Here is a 23,939-nt window from a genome sequence, read left to right as displayed (position 1 = left end):
AGTACAATGCTCGTACCCGTGATACAGCCAGTGGCGGCCGGGACTTTGCAGAGGCCCCCCGCAAAGTCGGAGCTCGAGGCCCCTCCCCTAAATCCACTCAAAATGTATCTCCATCCTATCTTATACATTGCTGCCTACCTTTAAATATAGCCTATATTCACCAATGTGAGAGAGAAATAAAAAAGTTTAAAAATAACAAAAGCACAACAGCAGCCTATTTGTGTGGCATCCTGCGGAAACCCGTCGGATGTCGCGGCCGCTCCTTGTTGGCTATAAGCCATAAAAGATTGAAAATCGTTTTCTGTCAAAATTGAGATTTTTGATGTTTTCTATAGTTAACACCCTAAATTTCATTGTAATGTACAAAAATTATATAATTACTTATGAAAAACAGTTAATTTCAATGGTTTTTGGACATGGGTTAGTGAGATTTCCTAGCCATTTCAAATGCTCAGTTTGCCTGCTCTTTTGAGTGCTGCAGCAGCCCCAAACAACTGAACAATGAAGTCAGGCTGTTAAACTTAATTTTTTTGCTGAGAAGTTATTCATGTAGCCTATACTTAAACTAACATTTACATTCACAACGTGATTACGATGTGGGGATTTCCTTTCCATATTCACCACAGAATTAAAATGAAACGGAGTGGAATCTTTGAATGCAATTTTCTCCCTTATCACTTTTTGACACAGGTCAACTTTAAAATTATGTAACTTCAGTTGTGATAAAGATATCTGAGTGATTTCAACATATTTTTATTCAGGAGAGTTTGTAGTTTACAAATATGTATAATACCCAGAAAGACCCAAATGTTAACGATGTGAAGGGTTTCCGCAGGCCGCCACACATTTGTCATTGTTCAAAACCAAAGACAGCGCTAGCCTTCTGATAGTTCAGCATCAAGGATAGCATCGCCGAAATAACACACAATCAATGGAGGAAAGGAAAACATTTATTCTTTCCAATAAGTAGGCTAAGCAAGTATATTTATTGTTGGTGAAGATGTGCTGCTGCTAGCTACCTGCGGCTGCGGTAGTGTTTCATCTGTGGAGATGTTGATAATATTACTCTCTGGCTGGTCTAAATAAGTGTTTAATCTTCGAGTGTTTTGCTCGAGCTTGTTCAGACGACAGTTTATTGCTGCACTTTTGAGCACCGCTTGCATATTTTCTTTTACTCATGTCTCTACCGTCATCTAGCAGAACGTAATGATGAGCATTTTTTAAATGTGCGCGTTCAATAGGCGTAATGGCGCACAAGGCACGTAAGATACGCAAAAGCCATTGTTGCCAGATTCAGGGTTTTTGAGACTATTTTGTCCATGGCAGTGGATGAAGATCTGTTACGTTGCCTACATTACGGAATTCCTTTACCTGGCAGTTGAAACTTGGGGCCCTCAATGATCGCCCTCAAAGTGTTTTCCTTGTTTTTTTTATATATTTTTTTTTTTAATATATAGGCCTAGTCTGTTTTTTGATATGCACTAACCCTAACGGTACGTGTCCACTACAGCGTTTTTTAACGCTCTGCACCGCTCGCCTTCCCACAGTACACCACGCTCAGGGGCGTGTTAGACAAGTTAATACAGAGTTGTAGTTCTTTAAGGTCACTGTTGTAGTCATGGCCAAGCGTGCAGACTTGGGTTCATGTACTCACAATATCGATCAAAATACCACTTTTACACAACATTTGTGAAAATTACAGAATTTCTACGAGTGCAAAATTGCAGTAGAATACATGTTACGCCACCGGTCACTCACAGGGTTCCCGCGGGGTCTTAAAAAGTCTAAAATTCGGAACTTTAAATTTAAGGCCTTAAAACGTCTTAAAAACTGCCAGATTTTCATCAGAAGTCTTAAATTTAATTTAGTCAGGTCTAAAAAAGCTTTTACCCTGGTCCATTTCCAGAACCGCTGGACGCAGAAAGTTATGACAAAGTAGCAAAAGGTATTGAGTCGCAGCCTACAAAGCGGAGGTCTTCAAACAAAACCAGCAGAATGCTGCTCTCAGAACGTTGGTTCGGTGTGTTGTAGTTCTTTCTGGGGGATATTGGTGTTGGTATGTACACAGTGATAAAACTACAAATCCTGTTATAAATGCAATACCTGCAGGCGAAAAACGTCTGCGCTTCCTCAGAGTTTGTTAAAGTTCGGCTATGTGTGGAAAATGGGAAAGTGTACTTTCAACGAGACATGGCTAGATCACAGCGATTTCCGCTGTTGGTTACAAGCGGTACCCAGCTCCAGGTACAAGGCTCGCTGCAAACTTTGCCCAAAAAATATTCAAAAATGACTAATGTGATTATACTATGTATAATCCTAATGTGTAATGTGAATTACTGTGTGTATCTGTAAATTAAATTTATGCTCTTTCAATGACTGAATTCATTGAAATAAAATGTTTTTTTCAGAATTTCTTTGATCTGAATATTTTTTGGGGTAATGTGTCGTGTAGGTCTTAAATTTCAATCTTTATGGTCTTAAAATGTCTTAAAAAGGTCTTAAATTTGACTTACTGAAACCTGCAAGAACCAGTCGTTTGTAGGCAGTGGCACAGAACAGTCACGTAATGTGACAAGACTGAATTTAAAAGTATAAAAACACACTAGGGACACTGACAACGTCGGCAACCCTGCACCATGCATTATTAGTTTAATGTAATCTTTAAATTCAGGCTCGTCACTTTACGTAACTTTGTTCTGAACAGAACTGGGTGTGCAGACACATACGATAAGTTTCTCCTCCATCTTGAAATTGTAAAACCTAGAAATGTTGACCAACAGTTGCTACGTTACAAGAAACAAGAAACCAATCCGATTGGCCAACGCTTTCTTTTTTCACGCTCCTCATTTACATAAAGTTAAGAAAATCTAACTTGCAACGCTCCGCTCGCCTTCCCACAATGCCCTACGCGAGCGTCGACGCCTGGTTTCATTGAAAATGAATTGGAAGCCGACGCACTGCGCCGCCCTCTCCGCTGTAGTGGACACGCACTGTTAGGGCGTGGGGGCCCCCCCTGCCTCGCGGGGGCTTCCCAGCTGCCACTGGATACAGCTGGTGATCAAGATATGTTGGTTAGTTGATTCAGTGATCACTTAACTAGTACACCGTGCCCATGATGCAGTCGGTTAGTAAGATGTCGGTGACAAACACAGATTTCTGGAATTACAGACGGTGCTGTGTCCATGATACAGCTGGTCTCACAATTGAAATTCTCAAAATTACTTGTTCAACATCCACTTCATCTTGTCACTTATGCACACCATTAAAAACAAATAAAATAAATTGGAGCAAATTGCCAATGCTCTGGTACATTCATGCAAATTATTATGTGGCCTACAATTGTGACACGGTCCAGTCAAAAGGGAACATTGTCGGCAAGGTCATTTCTCAGTTTTTACAGATTGTGTAAATGCAGATTGTAAGCTTTCAAACTTTTAAAGTTATGTGTAAATTGATGCAAATCGCATCTTCTGAAAACAGCCTGAAAGATGTAGCCTATTCACGGTTTACCAGGTCAAACAAAAACAAATTAATACTGTGTTCAATGCAATGCCTGAGATTAGGCTATTTATTCTATGTAGTCCGTGGCTGTAGGCTAAAACGGACATATGAAAAAAAAAAAACGCTGAATACGCAAAAGGCATGCTTGAAAGTTGACACAACTACTTGTGAAACATTATATTTAAGGGTACTTGACTTGAGACCAAATCTGCCGATTCACTACTTGATTAGGAGGGGGAATGGGATCGTACTTTGAACAGACAAACACAGCCTACATACGGCTGCACCGTGATGCAAATCAAATCACATCATGCAAGACGCACCCGCAACTCAACTGAAAGCTTAGGTAAATAAGAACAAATTCTGAGTACTTAGTGATCCTAAACATGTTGTTTATTATAGAGTAGCTTCAACACTTTAACTTTTGTAATACCGTATTTCTTTGATTAAACGCTGCGGCGTTGATTTACACAATGTTCATTTTTGGTGCGGCGTTAAATCGAGGGTGGCGTTTATTACACAATGTTCATTTTTGGTGCAGCGTTTATTCAAGGGCGGCGTTTATTTGAGGGCGGCGTTTAATCGAAGAAATATGGTATGCAAGAAAAACAAAACAAAAAAAATCATCAATGTGCATAGTTGATAACGAACCCCTTCCTTCAGCTTGAAGCAAAAAAAATTTGCTTCTAGGGGACAATACAGGATGCCGGAAACGTCCCCTTTTGACTCGACCGTGTCACAATTGTCTGCTGTTTCCTACATTATAAATTGCTTATGTCATGTTTATCAAAATGTGGTTCTCTGTTAAATTGTCTTACTCCCACTAACATATAGATATTTAGTTAATTACATAAGTCAATACATGCACAATGGTTGTAGCCTGGTCCTAACCAGACTCTCGTACATTGCATTTGTACAGACAGTCTGGCCTCGCTCCATTGACAAGCATTGACTTCCTTGTAGGCGGGTACTCTGTTGAAATTTAAAACTATTGGATCTGCCCAGAGCCACTCTGATCTGCCATAACCAATCGCTAGCATTCGCCTTAGCCAATTCCTTCACCACTACTGTAACAGAGCTAGCTGCCGTAGCAGGAAAATCAAACTGTTCCCAAACCCCGTGGGGAGGAGGGCCACAACATCATGGCCACCAACAAAACTCAGCAAAACTTGTTCTTGCGCCGGCTTTAGCTATTGGATATTCGGCAGCGTTGCCACAACGGGCCGAATGGCTTTGCGCGCATCTTTCTCCGCCGCCATTACGGAACTACAACAAAAACTAGCGCACAACATCAACGTCATCGTTCTCAGCCACTCCCTCTGTTCGCTGATTCGCCGGTAGAAAATCAACCTGAAAAATCTGACTTGCGTACCTCATGGCCAGACCTATGTACAGAAGCAAAAATAAAATTGAGCGGAAGTACGTAGGAGGGCAGAGCCAGGCTACAATGGTTGAGCCAGTTGGCATCATTTTACATTTACATTTAGTCATTTAGCAGGCGCTCTTATCCAGAGCGACTTACAGTAAGTACAGGGACATTCCCCCCGAGGCAAGTAGAGTCAAGTGCCTTTCCCAGGGACACAACGTCATGACGTCACAACGTATCGAACCAGCAACCTTCTGATTGGTAGCCTGATTCCCTAACCGCTCAGCCATCTGACCGCCCCGGTATCATTAAACATACAGTTCTGCCTAAGGGTGTGTTTACATTAACATACTTTTTTTTTTTTTTTAAGTGTTTCACTTTGTGCTATACATTGCTGTAAAATAGTCTTATTTTTACATTTATACTTGTTTGCGGCTCGCTATATCCATGCCTCAAGAAACTGGCATCAGATTTGTGTAAAAAGTCACAAGCGTATATATTCTTTCACACAAGCATATATTAACTTTTCACTCGCAAGACAATAAGAACTTGCACATAAATTCAACAACCGAGAATTGTACAGGTAGCTGCGAGCGCCTGGCACGCTCACGCCTGGGACACTGGCCGCGAAAGGGACGCCTTTTTTCTTACGGCGCCATGTTATCAAATTGGACCGGCCACAGAGGCTGGGAAGCGCTGCGAAGCGCTGCTATTGCCTGAGTTCTGCAGCAATTATTTCGGCAGCTGGTCAAATTTTTTCGCAAGACGCTTGCGAAATCGGCTGCAGGATGATAAATAACACCATATTAGTTGATATATTTGAATGAAAAACCATGTTATTAAGATTTGACTACATTAATTGTAGACTATGGCGAACATTTGTAAAGTTGTAGACTAAATAATTATTTTTTAAATATTAGCCTACTTTTGAGGCCTACGTACTTACCAATATTCACCCTATTTAAACTTAACTACACCATGTTGGTAACGAACGGCCGTTCCATGTGGTTAACCTGATCAAAACTAATGAAAATAAACGGATCTGTTGAGACCGCATGCCTGTAGTTGTTTTGTTTGTTTGATAGAAATGAGTTGTCACGCGTTGCACACAACACACATGCGTGCAGCAGTGTGTTGTGGATCTAGAACATTTTACATGGTGTGGCAAGAGGTCTTGGCAGGGTGGCATGGGTAAACGGTACGTGGGAATATATGTGAATGGCTTTAACAAAACAAACACAAAAATACTTTTAAACTACGGTAGTTATTGTTAAATAATGCACTTACACACTACAAGTGTTTTTAATTTAGATGGCTGAGCGGTTAGTGAATCGTGCTATTAATCAGAAGGTTGCCGGTTAGATTCCTGGCCATGCGAAATTACTTTGTGTCCTTGGGAAAGGCACTTCACCCTACTTGCCTCGGGGAGAATGTCCCTGTACCTACTGTAAGTCGCTCTGGATAAGAGCATCTGCTAAATTACTAAATGTACCAAACATGGGCCACTTTAGACAGAAGGTGGCGCTACAGGCCACACCCCAATTTGCCAATTTGCATCCAATTTGTCCCAAAATTCTGAAATTCATTACATATGCCTTATAACCCCTTGAGGAACAAAAAAGCCTCAAGAACCTATAACGGCCGCCATATTGGATTTTTCTGTACAATAAAGATTTGTCCAAAACGACAAAATTCTTCTCAAAATGAACCGTAGCTCCGATTGACTTGAAATACAAAACTGATTTGTAAGACATACGTCTTTGTATAGGGTGATAAGCACTAAGGAATATATTACAAAATGGCCAAGTAATTAACATAAGGGTGAATTTGCACCTGTTGCACATGTATGCAACCATGTCCATAAATAAGTCCCACATCGACCTAGGGACTTGATCTGTTCCACACACGAGGAAGACACTACAACATGTTACCATGTGCAAAGGCAACAACAACAATCGAAAATGATCAAATTAAAGGAAATATAATGCTAAATTAATACTTTTTACATCCTGTAGTCATCCTCTCGTCTGATTCAATCCCAAATTCATATGAAGACTTGATAATGTTTAGTACACAAATCCGCCAAATGGTTGAATGTAAGAAGCAAAGTGTATTTATTATGAATATTTGAAATATTTATGATTGGCTAAATGCTATTCATCTGCCCTGCCATGCCTTTTGCAAGCAGGGCTGATGTCCAATCACAGATCGACTAGAAAGAAATGTGGCAGCCATTACCGAAAGCCAGGTACACAGCTTTTGGAACCTACCAGAGCTAGTTGAATTCATAATGAATCTTTTACTCTGAGGTAGTCCAAGTACACAGAAATAACCAGCTATGCATTTACATGTATGCATTTAGCAGACGCTTTTATCCAAAGCGACTTCCGAGAGAGAGTTTTACAAAAGTGCATAGGTCACTGATCATAACAACGAGATAGCCCCAAACATTGTGGGTAGCCAAACATGAAGCATACATTGTGAAAACCAAATAAGTCCCAAAGGGAAGAACAATAAGAGCATGTAGTTAGACAAGTTACCTATAGTATACCTGCATAGTTAACTATGCAGTGGTTTGTAGATCTGTTTATGCTTTTTATTTCACAACACTCCGATCATCTGTTTCGCCAGACGGTAAGCCACAAAATTAAAAAGAAAGGTTCATTGATAGCTAGCCAACTACACAGTAAGTTGTGTTAGGCTATCTAAATAGAGTTAGCTGTAGCTCTATAGTCATAACGAATCTTTTACTCTCAGGTAATCTGAGTACACAGAAATGACCAGATATGCAGTGGTTTGTAAATGTATGCTATATCTAGCCAACGTATCGGATTTCTTTGCATCATGTGTAAATGTTTATTAGATGTCAGTAAGATTCAGTTGTCAGACTGTAAACCACTTAATGAAATTACAGCTCTAGGCTAGCTCGCCAGATTAAATGGTATTTTGGACTGCATTTATATAGCGCTTTTCTACCTTAGCGGCACTCAAAGCGCTTTACAATGTTTGCCTCTCATTCACCCATTCATACTCTCAATCACACATACCGACGGCAGCGAGCTACCATGCAAGCCGCCGGCCTGCCCATAGGGAGCAACTTGGGGTTCAGAGTCTTGCTCAAGGATACTTCGGCACATGACCTAGGAGGAGTCTAAACAAACTAAACAAAAATCAACTTAAAGTACACGGCAGACAGGGTCCGGTAGCCAACTAAACAGTGGGGAAACAGTCGGCAAAACAAAAACCCTGGTCCGTGGTTTTTCTGCCCTCGTTGTAGCGAGGGAGGGGGCCCGGCACGCTTTCGTCGGCCGAGTCTGGGGTAAAAAAGAGACAGCGCTGTTACTATATGTTAACCAGTCCTTCGTCATTTCACCGTGTTCTCACAAAACCCCCTGGATTGGTCTCGCTTCTCCCTTTATGGCACGGCTGACGAGGTCTAATCCGGTGCAGGTGTGTCTTCTCATTATCCCTCGCCAGCCGTGCGTAATGAGAGGTGCAAGCTCGGGAGGAGCTGTCCAGGGTGCCGGTGGTCCTTTGTGGGCGGTGGCTGGACCCACGCTGATAACAGCCTTTACGTGGCTGCGACATCACAACATGTAAACGGTACTGTGTAGATTTCCCACACTGTCAATAAGATGCTTGTCTTAATGCACTGATCAAAGTTACTGTAAGACTTGTGTTAGACAAATGTAAGTCTTCTTGTCAGTGTGAGAAATCACAGGGGTGTTTGCATGTACACAGAGGTTACATTTACAGATGAGCAGTTATGAGCCCATGGATGACATTCAGGTGTTTGAAGATGTGGATGATCAGTTTGGAAGTTAAGGAGAATGTCAACAATGAATGTGACTTACAGGTTTTTTAAAGACTTCTCATAGAACCAAGGTATAAAAACAGCTGACTGGAGTTTGATGCATTTTAAGCAGGACAAGTCTTGGTAACAGCAATCAAAACTAGATACTGATTGGAAAGCACAAGTATGCTACTATCCATTGCTAGCTTGTTTGTGAGAGCCTTTTGTCATTGGTTTCTTTATTTTTTACTTAATCCAATTAATACAACAAGTTAGTCATCAAGTTCTGATGTAGTAAACCATTATCAAAATCATTGCACTACTGCCAGAGCTCTTCAGCAATTATGGATCTCCATAATGTTTGTTTTTGGTGGCCAAGCCTAGAAGCGGCGAAGCCACCTTAAGTGTTTCTACCTATTATTATTATTATTGGTGGCCAAGCCGCGAAGCCACCTTAAGTGTTTCTACCTATTCTTATTATTATTGGGTGTGCTTTGCCTTCGGCAAGGGCACAACCTTTGTTCTCTCACATATATATTATTATTATTATTTCTTTTCCCACCCCTAAGCCTCAGCCAATATTTGGACTACATAGACAACGTAGGTGTCAAAGTTTTCGTCTTGGTAGCAATTGAGTTGCTTGTATTTTTATTTACGTTCTGTCGCATGGTTTAAGTTTAAATTACGTTTTTGTGGCAAAAAAAGTGCCTTATGTCAACGAAGGGTACTCAGTGCTAGCCTACGTCACAACGTCGGCACACGTTAGCAACAACGCATTATATACGACGTGCATCGAGACTGTTGCACAGCAAGTATCGTATCGTGCCGTGGTGTACTAGCAGCATTATACATTTAAGCAATTCAAGACTTGCATGTACAGTACAGGGCTCCAGACTAACTTTTTCCCTTGGTTGCACTGGTGCGCCTAACTTTTTTTATTTAGGTGCACCAGCACAAAATGTAGGTGCACCCAGATTTTTCCTTGCGTCGCCACAATTTCAAGGTCACCTTTTTATCACGCTCCATATACATTCATATATATTATGTAAATGACCTTAAACAAGAATAAGGTGTAGGTAAATATTGGTTTTATTTGACGCACAATTAAACTGTATATAAAAATATTTTAAGTGCTTCACTGAGCTGCCAAACTAAAACATTGCAAGCAAAACTAGAGAGGGTACAATTTCTGGGGAAATTGTAGGGTGTGCTTGCTTGCGTCCGTTTTTGAATGACCTTTTTACAACTGATTTCTGTATATTTTATATGAAAATGCATAGTTATTATTTATAAAGATTAAATAGATAAAAAAAAAACAGACAAAAATGCTGCTCATTTACAACTGAAAATACGAGTGAAGTGTAGAATGAAATAGATGTCTTCTCATTTCCCCTGCAAGAGGCAGCCTCATCGTTGAATCAAAACGAATACATTTGGCAGACCGGTGTAAAAATTGACCTAATCTCTATGATTTAAACGTCATTTTAAGTTTTTCCCTTCTCGTGATATTTTCAGGCATGTAGCCTACTCATTGCATTCATTCATTAATAAAGAACCCCCTTTGAAGATTATTCTACGACGTTACCCGGCAGTAGAAGATGGAATCGCGATTCAAACAGTACCATCTGCTAACTGAAAATATGCCCCCCAAAACGTAAATAAGCTTGACATTTATTTAGTGGAAAATCGCTCATTGATAAAAAGCTCACTGGTAGCGATCATTGTCAGTAACAACGCAAAATGCGATATAGCCCTGTGTGGAGAAGCTGCCCCGGTAAATTCTACTACGGTACAGTACTAGACTACTGCTGTGTTCGTCTTGGTACTGTAGCGATTGCGTTGGTTGAATTGGATGTAACGTTCCGTTGTACGGTTTAGGCTGAAATTAATTATTTTCATGAACAGATTGACAACGTTTAGGCTGTGGCAATGAAGTTCAGGTTAGTAGTTAGATAGACTTTTGATTTAAGTAAGGGAAGTGCCGAACATGTTCTGTCGCCGTTTGACTTCCTAAACAGCTGTGTAAGTTAGATGTTTTTGTCGTGTGTCTCGCGTAAGCTACAGCGTTGCAGTGAGCTACACTGGTTTGAAACCACAGGTAATGGTAATTTCACCAACAAATCGTTTACTAATGTCAGAATAAATCCTACAACGAAAATGTATATGTGAGGAATGTTTATTTTAACGATTGAAAACAGATAACGCTACATCATAGACCACTGTAGTATGTGTTGCCCGGGCAACACAGGCTAATGTCATGATGCTAATACTTCAGTGAAATAGTAGACTACTGTTTCCGAAAGTAGATGTACTTCCTTAATAATATCAGCTTATACTGTACATTACACATCACAATTGTGTGTCATATCACAAAGTAAAATGAGTAAATAGTTATCACCCTGGCCTCTTTGCTTGTGGCGTTTCTGCAGCTGCCTTGCAGTAAAGCTATAGTTAGCCTAGCTATCCCCCAAGTTAACAGATGCGAAACGAATGTTTTGCCAAAGGTAGTCACGCGTTTTTTCGTGACGTTAGTGACGTAGTGACGTTAGTAACGTCAGTGACTGTGGCTAGCAAATTAGCCACCGTTAGCTTCACTTTTCGCCACAAAAACTTAACTTCAGCCTAAACCATGCAACGGAACGTAAATTCCAATAGAAGCAACTCAATCGCTACCAAGACGAAACTTTTGACACCTACGTTGTCTATGTAGGCCAAATATTGACTGAGTTTTAGGGGGGCAAAAAGAAATACAAATAATAATAATATATATGTGAGAGAACAAAGGTTGTGCTCTCGCCGAAGGCTTGAGCACACCCAAATACATGGGCGGTGTGGCTTTGCTGGACTCATTTGGAGCCAAATCCAAGTTCCTCATGAAATTGCGCCGCTGATAGTTACATCTTCTGGCACACTATTATCATTGCTGTGATCAACGCCTGTCTCCTCTACAAACGGGACTGCAAGGCTCTCAATATTCCCAAGAAAAATATGTTGAACAGGAGACTGTTTCAGGCGCAACTAGCTTCCTCTCTCATCCTGACAAACACAGCTGTCAACACACCAAGGAGAGGGCGGCCATCTTCAGCCAGTGGGAGCCCTTTGACGTCGATAACTGTGACACTTCAGAGACCTGTGACTGCTTAGAAGAGACCATCCTCAGGTAATGGGGGTCCACCAAATGGGGTCCCAGCCAAGAGGGCATGTGAACCACCAACGGATGTGCACAGGGACATGGTCGCACATTTCCGGTGAAGACAACGAGAGGACGCTGCAGACACTGCATAAAAGGATATTCTAATACGCTCTGCAGAAAGTGCAATCTCCGTCTCTGCTTTTCAGAGGAAAGGAACTGCTTTTGGGACTACCATTGCAACTGAACAATGGACCCCGTGGTCTTTCAAGTTTTCATTCTGTTTTTATAATATTTATCCATTTTTATTTTTATTTTTTTACTGTTTGTAACTGTACTGTTATAGTGCTATGTAAGCAATCCACACTCCAAATTAACCATTAGTTGTAATTTTTATGTTTGGGTCTTACAGGGTTGTTGTTTACTTAAGTGCCCACTAGATGGCAGTATGAGAGCACAAATGGCAAGGGAAGAGCCTCTGGGCAAGGTGATGGGTATGCTCAAGCATAAATTGTGGCGCAACAGCAAGCAAGATAAAATAAAGATAAAACAGATTAGAAATACACAAAGTTGAAGACAGCTGTGATGTATACAGAGTAGGCTAATTCAATAAGTAATACACAGGTAATACCCAGGGGCAGCATCTCCGCTTCCTCCCACTTTACGAAAATGAAGCCAAAATATCCCGGATATTTGTGCTGCCATCTTGCACTGGTAATGTCATTTGGAGCCAGATTCTGTGCAGTAGTGATCGGGTGGTGGAGCGGCAGTATCGAGGTCCCGATCAACACTCGCCTGACCCAATCACAAGCACACACGTACCCCTTTTTCTATCGTCAAATAATGAAAAACAAACTGACCAGACCGCCTGACCAGAAAAATTAGCACTTGAACAGACATCAGCATTACAATAACTACCTAAAATGACAGAAAACATCTTTGACAAATATGCACTTATTTTGGCTCATGTACCATCTGCAAACATGGAGGGGGCGGGACTTATTGACCTATACTGCAGCCAGCCACCAAGGGGCAACCAAGATATTTTGGCTTCCTCTTTGAGGGGCTGTTACTGGCTGTTTATCAATCCGAAGAATGCACTGCGTTCTTGAGAAGAACGTTCTTGCCAAGCGTCTTGCTAGAACGTTCTTGCAAGACCGCGAGGACGGAGAACGAATTGAGATGCGTGTGTTCTTGCAATGACTTCTGGGAAATCAGATGCGTTCTCGCTGGCCAAGTCACCAACCGATGCATCCTCGATAAAAGGGGCGGTCAAGAACACTTCCGGGTATTTTTGGCATTCTTGGTGACTTGTGTTCTTTGGATTGAAACCGTACTTAGGCAATGAAAGATGAAGTCAACGAGTTCGCAAGAACGTAAAAAAACATTGATTGATAAACGGCCACTATTTCCATTCTTTTTACAGTCTTTGGGTAATACACATCTTCTTTGGGTTTCAATGGCAGTTGGAAAACCAGGTGCATTACCACCACCAACTGGACTGGAGTGTGATACAGGATTAAATCGCTCAAGTTGATCTCCCCCACACAAATAGACTGAATGATAGCTACGTAAGAGCCCACATGATCTCAGTAGGACAACGTACAGCCCAACGCAGACGCTACATCAAAAAGGGGGTGGGTATGTTGGTCCCAACGTCAAAAAGGGGTGGGCATGTTGACACAAACCAATAACATTGAAGCTTAGATGGTCCAAACATCTAAAAAAAATCTAAACGGCCGTGTATAGACATCCATTTTGGTCGTCTAAAGACGGCAAAATGTGTTTTGGCACACTTCGCTTTCCATAAAGTCAGACGGTAATTGGGTGTGCTTTGCCTTCGGCAAGGGCACAACCTTTGTTCTCTCACATATATCTTATTATTATTATTTTGCCCCCCTAAGCATCCGTCAATATTTGGACTCCATAGAAAACGTCGGTGTCAAAAGTTTCGTCTTGGTAGCGATTGAGTTGCTTGTATTTTTATTTACGTTCCGTTGCATGGTTTAAGTCAGAGAATGTCTAATATAGAGCTCCGGATGTCACGTGACTTTACTGTTTACGTCGCCATTTTGGCAGGAAAGTAGTGTCAAAAATGAACGGCGCCAGCACGGATTTCAACCTGTCTGAGTTCACTGCACACTTTAATTCGAAAGACATAGGCAGCTATGAAGCAAAACTTGATCGATTAAACATTAGTGATCCATATAATGCTCCCGGAGTTATTTTTACGACATTTACAAGTGAAACGGAAGGCTTCCCTGACCTTCTGTATCCAGATATTTACAACTCTCTATCAACTTTCATTCGTCCTACTCTGGAGAGTCTTTGAAAGCCTACAAAAGCCTGGAGGGATATAAATGGACGCAATCAGCTGGATTAGTGACGAATATTCAGCTTTGAAATCTACCTGTGTAACGTTAATGCAGTCAGTTTTATAACTTGTATAGCTACCTAGCGTTAGCTAGTCTGTAACGTTCGTCAACAGTTAGCTACTAACGTTGGCTATCCATCCATCATCTGCCGCTTTTCCCAATAGTATGAACCTGCAGAGCCGGAGACCCGGAGAGCTGCAGTATCAGGACCGCAGTTCTAGGACCCTCGTTTTATCTGACAGCGCCACCTAGCGAATTGGATGACGAAATATACTATTGAGTACGTGTCACTAGATCACAACAAGATAGGCTATTTGAATGGTTTGAGAGAGGCAAGAAACAAGGAAAACTGGGGAATTTGATTATTCAGATATGGATATATTTAAAATATATATACAATAATAAACAATAACAATCGCAGTATCACATCCATCCACCCCTCCACCAAATACACCTGCATCGCTCCATCCAACTCTTCATAATTCCCTCGACCCCATCAACCAGCAACATTTTGAAGGATTTCTAGATTTTCGCGACCACCAAAATAACAAAAAGAGTGCGACCAAAGCAGTATTCCCCACAAACAGTAATTTCTGTCTTCAACTTGGTTGTTAACAGTTGTATGTTTGGCAATCAGTGTAGCTCATAGGCAAAAGTAGCTAATGTGAATCACGTGTGGTTATGTATAAAACCACTCTGGTGTCTTGAAACGATTTCGACAGCAAAGTTGAAGTTAGCTAGCTAACGTTAACTTTATTGTCCAATTCAAGACACCAGAATTGTTTTAAACATAACCACACATGATTCAAATGAGCTACTTACACTCTGATTCTCGTCCATCTTGTCACGAAACAAGCTACATCACTTCCTCTTCTTCTTGTTATAATTTAATGTCGAGCCGTAACCTGCATTCACTACTGCAGGTGAAAATATTGATTATCTTGTTCCGGTCCATGGTTATCCATTGCTAGGTGGCGCTGTCAGATAAAACCAGGGTCCTAATAGTAATCGAGTTGATAAGCGTGTCTTCTTGTCTGATCAATACGCAACTGTGAGGTGCGCAAATGGACAGTGGCCACTAAACTGTCGTTCCGCTGCGAGGGCCAGCCCGACGTGCACGAATACACCTGTACAAATGCAAATTAAAGGTCCACTCAAAATGCTGACAAAAGTTTGATTTACGATTTCCAACGCAGCCTCCATTGGTATTCTTAACCTGGAATGATAATATATAGTGCAATGTTTCCTCTATGGCAAAATTTCTGCCGCCACGGTATCAGAAATCAGACAAAATTGTGGGTAGCGACGCGACGCGATCGAGTTGAGATTTTCTCAACTTTATGCAAATGAGGAGCGATTTTCGCTATTTTGCATTGTGGGTAGCGACGCGACGCGATCGAGTTGAGATTTTCTCAACTTTATGCAAATGAGGAGCGATTTTCGCTAGCGATGGCCAATGGCAGTGTTTTCTTGTTTCTCGTAACGTAGCAACCATGGTAAACATTTCTAGCTTTCAGTTTTTAAAATGGAGGAGAAACTAATCGCCTGTGTGGCTGCATATCCAGTCCTGTACGATACGTCTCTGTATTTGTACAAAGACATTAATAAAAAGAATGAGGCCAGGCGCAGGTTTGCCGACGTTGTCGGTGCTTCTGGTGTTTTTTTTGTACTTTGTACTCTCGAACAAAGTTACGTTCCAGGGAGTTCCAGCCGGACTACTACTATAAGCCCGGCTGGAACTCCCTGGTCGTATCGACAGATTAGCAGAGACTTTGAGTACTATAATAAAACGTTTTTACACACGTCAACGTGTATGTCTATTAAACAGTTTTGTATTTTGTATACAAGTTGTATTTTGATCGATGTTGCGAGTACGTAAACCCAAGTCTGCACACTTGGCCATGACAACTACAACAGTGACTTCAGAGAACTACAATTCTACATTAATCTGTTTGATACGCCCCCGCGCGTGGTGAACTGTGGGAAGGCGAGCGATGGCAAGCGATTCGCGTCGCTGCAGTGTAAACGCACTGTAAGAGTGCATGTCGGAGAATTGCACGGACATGCGCTTCACACCGCAGTTGAGATTGCGTGTGTGCGTCCTTGAGAACTGTAAGTCGTATAACTGATGTTGTCAGTTCATTTAAGCCTGTTATTGTATAAGTCTATAGTTCTTCCAAATTTAAAAAAGGGCAAAACACCTGGCAATAAATACATTGATTAGAAAAAATAGGAAAAAAAAGAATATATATATATACATATATATATATATTTTTTTTTGGAGCACCGAAGACCCATTTTGACCCAGGAAAAACCCTGCTAACGTTGGCTAATGTACATTATATCAGCGCACTTTTCATCACAAAAATGCCATTACATATTTATTACAGATAAGTCATTCCAAGAGACTGAATGATCCTCAGTTGAAGCCATGGGTGGTTTTCAGGAATTATGGGGTTCTTCTCTCTGGATCTTAGGAATCCTATAAAATGCTCTCCCTTTATCTTTTCCCCGATGGTTCACCCTTACAAAAAATAAGTATACTTCAAGTTTAATTTGTAAGTATACTTAAGTATAAAAAGTATACTATTATCATGGTACCTAAAGTATACTAGCAGTGTACTTATTTATATACTATTATTGTACTAAGTAAACTGAATTGGCCCACTTTTTAGGTCATTTAGTACACTTTAAAGTACACTTAGTGTATTTGAAGTTTACTTTTGAATACTGTAAAGTAGCCTGTGTAGTGCACTTTTAGTTTATGAAGTATACTTCCTAAAGTACTTCAAAGTATACCTGAAGTATACTTCCCTAAAGTACTTAAAAATATATTTAGGAATACTTTCAAGTGCATTTTCAATTAATGTAAGTACATCAGGAAATAACTTAATAAATGTCCATTTACTATGAATTACTGTAATATTTATATGTTTAGGGGCCCCTCCAACGATCTTGCATCACTTGACGAGAACTGGGGCCCTCGCCAAGTGACACTTATTATTAGCTGAAAGAAGTAATTCCTGCGTGTGGTGTCATGTTGCTTTAATCCAGCTCTTCTTATCAAACGTAACAGTCATTTAACTCTTGGTTACAATGGTAAACCAGCACAACAATGACAATTACCACGCAACAAAAATGTTAACACTATTTACCGCCTTGCATCATGGGAATTGACCAGCCAATGAGCCACGTTCATTTTTTCACGTTGTTATTTCATTCTTCAGTCAGTTTTACAGTGTAACCTTCAAATGCATAATGCAACTCTTCTGTCTGCTTCTTTCTCAAGTTGTTTTTTAGTTTTTTTCCATTAATACTCCAATTGATAATTATTAGTATCGTATAAGAGTATAGGGCTTCAAAATGTTTTGGCCGTAATGACTACAGCTTCAGTAACAAAAAAAGATTCAATGTGCAATGCATATTTTCCTAGACATGAATAATTAGAATATACAAGATGGATCTAAAAAATGTAACTTGTAATGTACTTTGAAAAGTATTTTGACTGTTTTTGCTGTATAATAAAATAAAACGTATAGCCTACATCCTTCTCCAGAAGAAATGTATACAATTTTTTGTTTCTAAGGATACATCTTATAAGTATATCAAAAGTGAACTATTTTCAAAGCATACTTAAAAGTATATCAAAAGTGAACTATTTTCAAAGCATACTTAAAAGTATATCAAAAGTGAACTATTTTCTAAGTATACTTCTTAAAAGTATATCAAAAGTGAACTATTTTCTAAGCATACTTAAAATTATATCAAAAGTGAACTATTTTCTAAGTATACTTCTTAAAAGTATATCAAAAGTGAACTATTTTCTAAGCATACTTCTTAAAAGTATATAAAAAGTGAACTAAAAGTGTACTATCCATTTTTTGGTAACACTTTATATTAAGGTACACATATTCACCCTTTACTAGTTGCTTATTAGCATGCATATTAGTAGCAAATAGTAGCAAACTTTATTAGTCATTAGTTACCACTTATTATTTACATATTATGCATGACCATATTCTACAACTACTACGCCATTAACTACAGGTTTTTCCTTACTAACCTCATAATTACTGGTTATTGATAGTAAGGAAGGACATTGTTAAACATGAATTAAGATCTTAATATGCTTTGCTCAGTATGGGCTTTATAAGGCAATAGTACCACAAGAATAGTAATTATACCGTAATAAGGCCTAATTGTAAATTGTATATTCAAATATAATAAACACAAAACTACAAGTGTTAGTAGTGTCCTAACAGCTCTAAATTAAGTATTTATAACTAAGAATGTGTTCCCCATTCTAAAGTGAAGTCTTGCTCATTACTATTTAACTAGTAGTTTGAAACATATTAGGTTCCCTATTCTAAAGTTACCTCCTCTTCACACCTATTACATCTATTATAGCACACAACTAACCCCTAAGTGATGGGTTACGGTCACGGCCACAGCCGTGCCCCCCTGGTTTTTGGTTTTGCCCTGCCCTAGTGTTTCCCTGTCTCATTGTCTTCACCTGTGTCTCGTTGAGTTCTCGTTAGTTTCATTGTGTCCACCTGTGTCTTGTTTGTTTCTGTGTATTTAGGTTCCCGTTCTGTGTCCAATCTTTGTCTTAACATTACCCTTTGTCGCTGCGTGTTACCCTGTCTGTGTCCCGTTTTTTTGAGTATTAAACCCTTTGTTTGACAATGCCTGCCGACTCCCCTGCATTTGGGTCCAACCCCACCTCACACCGTGACAGAATGCTAAGACCAAAATTGGACCCAGCGGTGAGTTCCCTGAACCCTTTCATGGGGACCCGGCTTGCCTTTGGTGGACCCCGAAGCCTGCAGCGGAGGGCCCATCCTAGGTCCTGGCTCCTGCCTTGGCTCCAGCCCCAGCCCGAACCCCGACTCCAGCTTCGGTCCTGCCCTGGGCCCCTGCCTCGATCCTGCCCTGTGCCCCTGCCTCATCCTGAGGTTGTGCCTCCCTGGGCCCGGACGAACAAGGTTGCGCCGCCCAGCACCCAGACCACCGAGGCTGTTCCTGCCGCCGGTACCCAGCCCCGTTCCTGCCCTGTGCCCCAGCCCCGTTCCTGCCCTGTGCCCCAGCCTCGTTCCTGCCCTGTGCCCCAGCCTCGTTCCTGCCCTGTGCCCCTGCCTCCTCCGCCCGAGGACTCCTGGCCGCCTCTTCCTCTGCCCGAGGACTCCTGGCCGCCGCCACCTCCGCCCGAGGACTTCTGGCCGCCGCCTGCCTCTGTGCCCGCGCTCTCATGCGCCCCCGTGTCCGCGCTCCCAGGCGCCCCCGTGCCCGCGCTCCCAGGCGCCCCCATGCCCCCGTTTCCTTTGTGTTCTCCTCCCTCCCTTTCCCTGTGTGTGCGTGTGTGTGCATGGGCGGAGTCTCCCGGGACAGACAACCATCCTCACCTGTGGCAGATCAGCAATCAACAATCTATGTAGACCCTACTCACCATCCAGACTCTGCCAGATTGTTAACTCTGCTAGAACATAGAACATTAAAGACGACCTTTTGAAACTTTTTGCCTCACGAGTCCGTTTTAAGGTCCGACCATTGCTGTACCGCAACAGTTACACCTTTAAGATATTGAGGACTAGTGAGATGCATATGTTCTAATCCCATTCTGTGATAGAAGAACAAAGTCAGTCCAAGTAGAAATATCTTCTTTATTAATTAACTACTTAAGTGATTGTTTAAACATCTCTTTTATAAAAATAAAACACATTCAGCTGACATATTTTTGGTGTATGAAGGTTAAAAGTATAAAGGTGTATAAAGCTTCTGAATCTCTATTTCCCAGACAGTTAATACAACTGTGAAATAACACAAATGGCATTATGCAGTGACAAAAAAAAGTTTACTAAAAAATGTATTTAGCTGAAGGCTTTGAAAATAAATGTACACCTAAATAATTGTCAGCTTACGGAGCTTTATGCTATGTACTAAAGTATCAGATAGATAAATCCAAGGCCAATATAAACTTTTTTGTAGCTAAACAACACTTTTTTATTTTTTATTTCACACTTCTTGGACAACATTCCAAACTTTTTAACTTAACAAAGTAGCTAGCCAGAATTTTAATACTTAATTAACAAGGGAAGGAGTTGGCCTTTCGATTTCATGTCCTCTATCTATTTTCGCAGGGATAACTTGGGTTGCACACCTCCTAGCAAAGGACAGCAGTGTCTCACTTGCAGGATCAAACTTTAGACTGGCGTATGTTTCAGGGTCCACAATCTTGAGCTCAGCAATTGGAGCAGTCATCTTGATGGTTCCCCGATCCACACCATTGATCCTGAAGGCTTGAGTCATCGTGCGAACACGGCTGAAGCTTTTGAGGACTTTTTGATATCTGTGAATAACCTCAGCTGGCCCTTTGACTGTAAATATAAAATGAAGTAGAAAACACATGAGGGATTTGTACAAACAAGGATTATGCTTAGCTGAAAATGTCCAGACTGGCCTCAACACCGGCTATTTCTTTTACTAGTGCACAGTGCCCATGATGCAGGTGATTATGGTGTCGGTGACACACATATTTCTGGAACTATAGATAGATAGTGAAGTGCCTGTGATGCAGCTGGTGATGCCAGTTCTTCACAGTGGCTTTGGTACCTACATTCTCGTTCTTTCTCGCAATACCACTGACTTAAAAACAGTTACAAATGTAATCAGAAAGTGCAAATAATATAATATAATATTTGGATGGAGCTTGTGATTACTAAATCAGGATCAAATGGAGCTCATTTCCCAATTCTGTTTTTCTGACCCACGACACATATTGTCACATAAAAATGTTGTCCCATCACTTCTATTTTCAGAATCTAGAACTGACAAGTAGGCTACTTTATCCTTTCTTCAGAGTGTAGTTTACATGACCCGAAGGCAGCACAAGGGTTAAACAACTGTGCCAATGCTTTTACCTACCTCTCTTATGAGCTTGCACAGGCACAGCCACAGTTGCAGGTGACCGTGTGTGATGTGGCTTCTTCCGTCTTCGGATGGAAACATCACTGTCTGAGGACTCACTGATGTTTGGAGAATATGGGGAAATGTCACCTATATCCATGTCACCATCTTCCTCACTGTCCTTTTCCGCAGTAAATATTTTTGGCTGAGCTTTAATTAAATAGAGGACAGATGATACATTTAAGAAGTTATGAAGAGACACATCCTTACAAATAAATGAGGTTACATTTTGCAAATGCAAATTACTCACTTGATTTCTTCTTTCCCCCCCATGATTTGCTCACGTAAGAATGCCCGTTCTTCCTCAAGATCCTTGATTATTTTATCTTGCCATTGGATCTTGGCTTCTAGAAACGCCACTTTGGATATTGATCCTTAATAAAACAAAAATACAGTTAGATAGCAGATTAACTGACAAATTGTTGCAGTTTTGCTACTGACAAAATATGCCAACAACTTTAATCTCTGAAAGATCACTGGCTGGAAATTAAAATACAGTACAATTTCAGATTTAAAAACTACCAACACAAAGCAACACATCAAGAACATTTTAAAGTATTACCTGATCCTAGGCTGCTGCTGCCACCGCTGCAACTTCGGGTCAAGCTTCCTGTATCTTCATGACCTAATAGCATAATCACAGCAAACTCACCACACATGAACAGAGGATATGTTTAAATCAAGTAGGATAATCAAATTAATTAATGATAATTATGTGCTACTGACTAAGTAGCTTTCGCCAAGTAGTCAGTTATAAATTGACGGTGTTAACTTTAGGCTACAATATCAGTTAGTTAACGATGGCTTGCACTTAACTCACCATTTTTGATGCACAAACTTTCCAACGTATTTTTGCTTCACTTCCAAAGCGCCAAAGCAAAGCCGGAAGACTATGAAGGAGCACATTACTCCTTTTTTATTATTGTATGGGAATGTAACATGATAGCATAGCAACAGTTTATGATTTGATGAATAAATAATTGGCCGTACATTGATTCACTTTCGCCAAGGTAGCTTTGAATCTAAAAATTATGGTGTCACATTACGAGTTTTTGAGCCGAATACATTTTAGACAGTGCTCCCAAGAAAACCATAAGATCAACAGGTGGTTGATGAAAGAAGGCCTACTTTCAAAATCAATGAAATACCCCTCTTGTCGTCATGCAATGAAGTTGAAGTTGCCCTACGGCAAAAGGCAGGGAGCATGGTGAGTCGAACAACTAGTAGGCCCCACATACATTTTGTAGGCCCTACATATCAGCGCTTTGAAATAAACTTGCATTGTTTAAACACTGCACTCTGACAAGCTGACGCTGATGTCACTTTTTGGTCAAACAAGTGAAACCAGTAGGCCACAGGATCATAGCTTTTTATTTAATTACATGACCTCTGTATTTAATCATCAGGATATGCCGAGATTCATTTTCCATAAAGGAAAATCAGTCTCTAGGTCCATCCGAACTGGCTCCATGTTTGAGAATTCTCATGTTCAACTACAAACGTGGATGCATTTCATCTACAGGTACGTGGTTTTAAATGGTTGGCTATATTCCAGCCAAACAGCAAAACACAGACAATAGGCTACTGTGGGAGACCAATGACAACTAGAAACATATTTACTAAACCCCCACTCCTACACAGTGTAATTTAAAATTGTATTTGGTTGATCTATTACAGATTTGCCCAAGGCCTTCGATTGCGACAAGTGGACATGCTGCAAGAAGGGATTACTCGAAGCTCTGCAACTCTGAGTACATTTACATTTAGTCATTTAGCAGACGCTCTTATCCAGAGCGACTTACAGTAAGTACAGGGACATTCCCCCGAGGCAAGTAGGGTGAAGTGCCTTGCCCAAGGACACAATGTCAGTTTGCATGACCGGGAATCGAACTGGCAACCTTTGGATTACTAGCCCGATTCCCTCACCGCTCAGCCACCTGACTCCCTATAGTAATCTGAGTAATCTTGCAGACAAGCTGCGAAGAGTTTGCAAATGTGCAATGAAAAGAATGAGAAGAAGAGGCAAGCAGACTGTTGGAAGAAGAGAAATTGTTCTGATAGATGAAAGCAAATTTGGCCATAAAAGAAAGGTATGTTAATTATTTAACCACTTTAAGATGGTCCAATTCATAATTTTGTGTCTAAAAGAGTGTATATGATTTAGCATTTTTCTTAACTTAACTCCTATTTTAACCATGATGGATGATTTTATATTTATTGTGGCTTTTGTTGTTTACATATTTACATATTTGCTTCTTGTGAATTTCAGTACAACAGAGGACGGGCAAGCAACAGGAGTTCCTGGGTTTTCAGAATGCTAGGCATCAAGGATGACAGGAGGAGACCCATTCTTAAAATTGTGAGTCACCGTTCAGCCAACCATCTCATGCCCCTTATAAAGAAGCACATTCGCCGTGGAAGCTTAGTCATATCGGATGAATGGAGGTCTTACCGCCGTCTTCAGAATGAGGGTTACAATCACCTGACTGTCAAACATCGAGACTTTGGGGTGTTTGCAAGTCAACTATCTGGAGATTAAGAGGGAACTGCACACAAAATATGTTAAAAGATCACTTAGATGTAATTGAGTGGACTTACTGACGTGGAAGCCATCACAGAAATGGACCACTTGGAATGCTTTTGCATGACATCAAGAAAAGATATACTGTGTAACTGTCAGAAAGAGATTCTGAAGCTTTATACACCTTTATACTTTTAAGCTTTATACTCCTTTATACACCAAGAAGATGTCAGCTGAATGTGTTTTATTTTTATAAAAGAAATGTTTAAACAATCACTTAAGTAGTTAAT

General features: G+C 40.7%; 1 protein-coding gene and 1 long non-coding RNA gene across 2 annotated transcripts; one reads left to right on the top strand and one right to left on the bottom strand.

Annotated features, from left to right (window-relative positions):
* Positions 1-19,771: 19,771 nt before the first annotated feature.
* LOC134033719 (coiled-coil domain-containing protein 106-like) lies at positions 19,772-21,813 on the bottom strand. Its single transcript, XM_062477998.1, has 5 exons — positions 21,691-21,813; positions 21,379-21,502; positions 21,087-21,187; positions 20,351-20,539; positions 19,772-19,782 (listed from the first exon to the last, which is right to left on the bottom strand). Exons 1-5 carry the CDS (start codon positions 21,785-21,787, stop codon positions 19,772-19,774), a joined length of 522 nt encoding a protein of 173 aa, XP_062333982.1. The 5' UTR covers positions 21,788-21,813.
* A 14-nt stretch (positions 21,814-21,827) lies between these two features.
* LOC134033720 (uncharacterized) lies at positions 21,828-22,882 on the top strand. The gene is made up of 3 exons (XR_009932154.1): positions 21,828-22,335; positions 22,535-22,650; positions 22,806-22,882. It is a non-coding gene; the product is annotated as an uncharacterized LOC134033720 (long non-coding RNA).
* The last annotated feature ends 1,057 nt before the right edge of the window (positions 22,883-23,939 follow it).

This window comes from Osmerus eperlanus, chromosome 14 (assembly GCF_963692335.1).
Source record: "Osmerus eperlanus chromosome 14, fOsmEpe2.1, whole genome shotgun sequence".
In the NCBI taxonomy this organism is placed as follows: Eukaryota; Metazoa; Chordata; class Actinopteri; order Osmeriformes; family Osmeridae; genus Osmerus; species Osmerus eperlanus.
Note: the sequence above shows the minus strand (reverse complement) of the source record. Positions and strands in the feature narration are given on the sequence as shown.